Here is a 6,535-nt window from a genome sequence, read left to right as displayed (position 1 = left end):
TACACATGTGCACTGGTTTGTGTGAGGAGGGGAAACTGAAACTGAAGAGTAAGCAGCAAAGGGGATATTGGCAGGAGGGGAAAGGGACTAGCAAAAGTTGAGACCAGGGGAATTACAGGAACAAACAACATCTTTTAGGGAGAGTCCCCACTCATGCAATTTATAAAAGCTTATGTTGATGGGAACAATCCAGACGATACAGACTGTGAAGCAAAGTCTAGCATGCTGTTGTGCAGTATGCTCAGCAATTTGTTGGTCTCTGGCAGACCACATATGGGGGAAAGGGGGCTGAGGTAGGTAGGTATCTGGAGAGACAAAGTGAGGGACTTCTGTTTCTATACAAAATGGGGAGTGTAAATTCAGTCTGTAAAAACCTGTGAGATTCTCGGCATATTTGGAAAGAGACTGATAACCATTGCAGCTAAGATACCCACGTGTGGCTCGGCTGTATGGGAAGGACTTCTTGGTGTGGCTTGAGTGGTAACTGTAAAAATGGAGGTATTGTTTATGCGTGGTGGTTTTGATGTGGGTGACGGTGCTGATGGAGGCATCTGTAATTTGGACGCTGACAACAAGCAAGGCAGGTTGTTGCACTGAGGATGAGCAGGTGAAGAGCATGGGGGATATGGTGCTGTAGTTGAGGAGGAATGTGGATAGGGTGTCCTCCCAGTGCCAACATTACACTAAGGCACAAGAACAATTGTACTAGCTTGCTCTGGTGAGCACTTGCAGCTGATACTGAACAATGACTAAAAATAAACCTGATTACAACACTACCACTTTCACCCATGCAATACATTGAAGTTGCTTTACTGCAAGAAAATGTTTGCTTGCTGTTACACTAGTTTGGATCTACAGGACTCTAAAACCTTTCTACCCATCCACGTCTTGGCAAATCAACCGAGTGACATTAATATTGATAACAACAATAATGTCTACTGGATGCAGTTCAATGTAGTGACATTTAACAACATACACAGTTCCAAATTGTAACTTTTCCCTTTACTTATAATGTTGCTATTTTTGGCCAATGGCTTTTCTACAGTAAGAATGTTATGCCAATTTCAACTTTCAACACAGGAATTCATGCAAAAAGGTTGCCAAAATTCAAGCACAGTGACAAGCATGTAGCACTAATTTAATGAAAACTGAGGTCCACACCCCAACAACTGGACACAGACTGGATAGATATCTTTCACTTCCAATAAATTAAAATCAGCCTACATACATTCCAACAGTTAACACTGTGGTCTGCTCTGCATTTGTGTTTTAGTTTATACAGCATATGAAATTCACTTTCAACATAAAAAGACTCTGTGGATCAGCAGTCAACAATGAGAAAAACATTTTTGTTTCAAACAATTTTATATTTCAGCAGTCAATACGTACAGTATAATACTGGAATACATGAGATATGAATGTTTTTGTAAAAAGTCTTTGTACAAATGTTCAATACAAACATATCCAAAAATCACAATTATTCTTGAACACGAATGGTACTGCACAAAACAGATCATGTACAATGAGATGGCAGTGCCAGTGGCTGCAATAAGGCTCATAAGGAGATTGAGCACCATATTTTTTGCTGTATCACTAGCAAAATACAGCACAGCACATTTATCTAGGTAAAACAACAGCTCTTATTTTGACGGAAATATAAACAAATGAGATTGCATCCTCTTATAAAAAGATGTGGTATTTGATGTTTTCTTCTGAAATAATTAACTTGTTGGTCTTTCCACTCTCCGCTCACAGAAATTGATGCAGTGAAAAGTCATTTTCTACATGCTGCAATTCATATATCAGTCTTTAAAAAATAAATCTCTGTGGAAACTGTTCATAAAATTTGTAACTGACAAACAATAACTAGTCCATAATACAAAGGTAATCCATTCACAATATAAGTTATAGTTTTACGTGACTGAAGAGCACTTGACTGGAATGACAATATTCTTAATTTATTAATAACATTCATGGTGATCCATACTCAATAAAAATGAGAATAAATACATGCTTAAAAACAATAATAAATAAAAATTTTAAAAATGAGTGTGCTGTAAAATCATGACATAAGATTAATCTTTGGTATATGTAAGAATATCACTAAAGAACGTTACATAAAATCTATATATTCTAAAAAGTTACTATCATTTCAAATCATAACAAAAATCATAGTTTGGTGGGTCAGCAGGTATTGGAGGAGGATCCTGTGGAATGTCAATCCCTTCTGCATCCAAGAGTCGCAGTTTTATGTCCATTGATAGGAGTGTTTCCAAATCACTTACTGTTTCCTTACTTGTCATTTTACTTCCTAAAAAAGAATGTGCATGTGCATCAACATTTCTGTCACACCAGTATGAAAATACTATCATAACAGACAAAACTGTAAAAACTCACCTAAAAGTGCATTGATTCCATCAGTCCAGTAATCAAATACTTGCTCATCAGGCGCAACAAAATCTAGTGACGAGAGTTCCACTGAGTCTAAAGTAAGTGAAAACGCCAACTGATGTGTCGTCTTCCGACTCCTGCATTAAGACAGTAGTATTAAAATCTAGATTCCATTGTACATTTGAGAGAGAGAGAGAGAGAGAGAGAGAGAGAGAGAAACAATGGATAATCCAGGATGGATTGTAAAAATACCAGAGAAGGTAAGTTGCTACTCACCATACAGCGGAGATGCTGAGTCACGACAGGCATAACAAAAAGGTACACACACGCACGCACGCACGCACGTGCACGCTCACACACACACACACACACACACACACACACACACACACACACACACACACACACACACACACACACACGTAAATGCAACTTGCACACACATCTGCAGTCTCAGAGAGCTGAAACCACACTTATCTTTCAAAAGAACACAAAGGTATTGTATGAGGTTCATAATTGTTATATTCAGCTGCACTGTTAATTCACACCTTGACATAATGTGTGTAGTAAAATGCGATACAAGTGCATTAACAGTACAGCTGGCAATGTGGTTTCAGCTCTCTGAGATTGCAGATGTGTGTGCAAGTTGCGTTTGTGTGTGTGTGTGTGTGTGTGTGCGTGTGTGTGTGTGTGTGTGTGTGTACTGCTGACAAAGGCCTTAATGGCTGAAAGCTTTAATTAAGTGAATCTTTTTGGTGTGCCTATTGCGACTCAGCATCTCCGCTATATGGTGAGTAGCAACTTTCCTTCTCTGTTATATGTATATATGGAAACTCATATTATTCCGCATCATTCAGATATTTTGAATATCTGATTATCATCATGCTTGTAACCATATAAGAAACAAGGAATGAGTGTAAGACATTAGTGTTAGCTGCATTCCTTCTGTCATCAACTCTCACAGCATCAGTTATCCTTCAGCTGTTCCTTTTCCTACTATAATCACTTGTATCACATTTTCTTACACAAATTATGTAGCTCATGCAATACCTTTGTGTTCTTTTGAAAGAGACTGAGAATTCAAAATGAAAAATAACAAACCATTTCACTGAAATAATTGTTTCAGACAGGATTTCAAAGGAACACTCACCATATCAGAATGAAGTTATGAGATAATACTTAATGACTGCTTACACATTAAACAGGAGCAATGGCGCTATGACTGCAATGAGTACTACTATCTAATTCAAAACAGAGTGCTCTCAATGATTTGAGTGTGAATAATGAAATAGTACTATACTTTTACAAAGACACTGTGGAAATCATCATAAATAAAAATGTCCTGGTAGTGCAGGCTCATTTAGAACACCATAGTATTATTTTTGTAACTAGTTACATGTGACACTGAATAGATACATATAGGTGTAAAAATGCATCTCAAAATGATTTCATTAGACTGCAATATTATGATAATAGAATGCAGAATACCTGGTATAAATATAAACAAACGTACGTGAAATGTGGCTTCCAATAAAACATAAAATCATTTGATTTCTCTCAAAATATGTTCCCTGAATCCATGGTAAACCCCTGTACAGCCATCTTTTACTTTGCGTGGAACTCCATAACCTCTCTCTGCTTCTTGTCCTATTATGGCTGGCTAAAAGATAGACACAGAGAAGTCTGAAGCTTTAATTGGTCACCATCCCAAAACAACTAGCTGTGGTATCCCTTGAATAATAATTCAAAATCCAGCAAATATCTGTCGTATACGTGTCACCCACATACCATCCTTATTATCTGAATTGTGCAACAGCAGAGCAAAACACTGCAAACACTGTGAACCTATATGGTACAAAAACTATCAACCTTGAAAAAAGCCACAAATGACAGGATAAATTAGATCAACCCTAATGTTAAGGACAAAAGCATACTGCTTTTTCAAGAATTGTTGTTGTTGTTGTTGTTGTTGTTGTGGTCTTCAGTCCTGAGACTGGTTTGATGTTTTAGAGAATATACTTTGTTAATTATTCCAAAAGGTATGTTGGAATTCTCATTTTTGGATCATACTTTATGTATCCCAGATATCTCAGCAATTTATAGATCGTGCTGGTTGATGAAGAATGGATGGATAGTTAGAAATTGCACATGTGGTCATGTTAATTTTGAAAATATTTTTAATCTCTGTGCATACAATTATCATTCACTTTCCATTGACAGACCGTATTAGCACATGAATGGACTCCAGATGGGCTATGAAAGTGCAAGTAATGGTTTTATGACTCTTATAGGAACAGCTGACAGTTTCTGAAAGAGGTTGCAAAATGTCACCAGGTAAACTACGAGATTTAAGCAGAAAATGTCAACTGTAAATCCAGTGAGCATCAAGTACTATTTCTCCTGAATTTTCAAGGAAGAACATTAAAGTGACAAAACACCTTTAATTGACTGAATCATACAAGTCTCAAAAGTGTGCAATCATCAAAGAGAGCATCTCTCTTGTAGTCACTAAAATTTCCAATTTAAAAAGATTAATTATACAGACTGTTCACAATATTTCACTCAGTAGTTAACTGATCTGAGGGCAATACAAATATATCACTCTGCGACATCCTCATGCCTAGTAAACAATCAATCTATGAATCTTCTCAATCTCCTCTCTCTAGCTTACCTGGTAAACATTTCAAACAGACCTATAACACTTGAGATTCAGTAAAGCAAGTGTTTTGTAAGCACCTTCATAGATGAATTAAATTTCATTAGGATTCTTCTAGTACGTCACAGAGTGGTATCTCCTTTTCCATCAACTATTTTATGTGGTTTTCCATCTTAAACTTTCCTGACATACACCTCTAGAAACAGTTTTACCAGATTCTAGTGACTGTTCACCAGCGGTGTAATCAGTATCGATATTTCCTGCCTACGTATGCATAATACACGACATCTCTTTATGCTGAGAGTCAACTGTCAAGTCCTTCACCAAGGGTTATCCCTCTTTAGATCTTCCAGCAATACACTATCATTTTCTGGCACTTGTGACATCCCTATGTACAACAGACTCATCCACATCCCATCTGACAGTTTCTCCCTGGTAAGAACATGATGTGTCCTATTTACTAGAAAGCATCCAATACAATCAGTAAAAGTGATTCAACATTTGTTAAGTACATATTTTATTTCCCAGGTGACTGCAGATTTTTAGAGACAATGAACGAAACATCAGCCAACCACAAACTACTGACCTCTGTATTGTGAATAAAATGAGAAGCTGAGTTTCATTAGATCAATAAAGTATACAATTCTTCTAGATATTTACACTGTCTCTAACGACTATACTTAAAAGTGGGAAAGCTTCTCTGCTCCAGTTATTTATTTAAACTTCTGCTAGAAGAGGAGCAAATCTTTCCCATAATCTATATAAAATGGTGCAGGTATACCATGACATTCAGGCATATTTCCTCTTCTGAGCAATTTAAGTTGATTCTCTTTTCCACTGCTACTTATGCTAATATTTATCGTTACTGCATTGATGTGTTCGATGAAATGAGGACCAATAGTCCAACATCCATCACAAAAATAATTTCCGAAGACTTAAGCCAGTGCTTCAGGTTCTTATTTTGGTGCCGTTGTAATCAGCAAGCAACTGTACAGTAGACTCAGGATTCATTTACTCACTAGGGTTTTTTTTCTGATCAGTAGCTACAATTTTACTTTTGAATTCAGTGAATGCTTCTCATATTACTCTCCTTAAGCTCATTTTACCTTTGGTCATATTTTGCTGGGGTGATAAAATTCTCTCTGCTTTTGTTGAAACTTTCTAGGATTGATATTTAACCATCGTAGGTCTTTCTCATTCCTCACAATGTTGCTTGGCAACTAGAGTAAACTGTATCATACACGTGAATTTTATCTGTTGATATTTCTCTCCTGCCCCAGAAATGAAAGTCTGTCAACACCTCAGGTAAATGGCAATTTGTTTCTTGTCCCATTTCCTTATCATACTTTCCTTAACATTCTAAAAACATAAAAACAATGATGATGTAACTTACCAAACGAAAGCGTTGCTATGTTGATAGACACACACACACACACACACACACACACACACACACACACACACACAAAATTCAAGCTTTCGCAGCCC

General features: G+C 36.9%; 1 protein-coding gene across 1 annotated transcript in view; it reads right to left on the bottom strand.

The window, feature by feature from the left end:
- Positions 1 to 1,366: 1,366 nt before the first annotated feature.
- Positions 1,367 to 6,535, bottom strand: part of LOC126416383 (engulfment and cell motility protein 1) — a 70,723-nt gene continuing 65,554 nt past the window's right edge. The window contains exons 6-7 of the mRNA XM_050084066.1: positions 2,398 to 2,528; positions 1,367 to 2,311 (exon numbers count right to left, since the gene is read on the bottom strand). Coding sequence (XP_049940023.1) covers positions 2,148 to 2,311; positions 2,398 to 2,528 — 295 coding nt within the window. The 3' untranslated portion in view covers positions 1,367 to 2,147. The remainder of the gene's footprint in view (positions 2,312 to 2,397; positions 2,529 to 6,535) is intronic.

Source organism: Schistocerca serialis, chromosome 8 (assembly GCF_023864345.2).
Source record: "Schistocerca serialis cubense isolate TAMUIC-IGC-003099 chromosome 8, iqSchSeri2.2, whole genome shotgun sequence".
NCBI classification, from domain to species: Eukaryota; Metazoa; Arthropoda; class Insecta; order Orthoptera; family Acrididae; genus Schistocerca; species Schistocerca serialis.
Note: the sequence above shows the minus strand (reverse complement) of the source record. Positions and strands in the feature narration are given on the sequence as shown.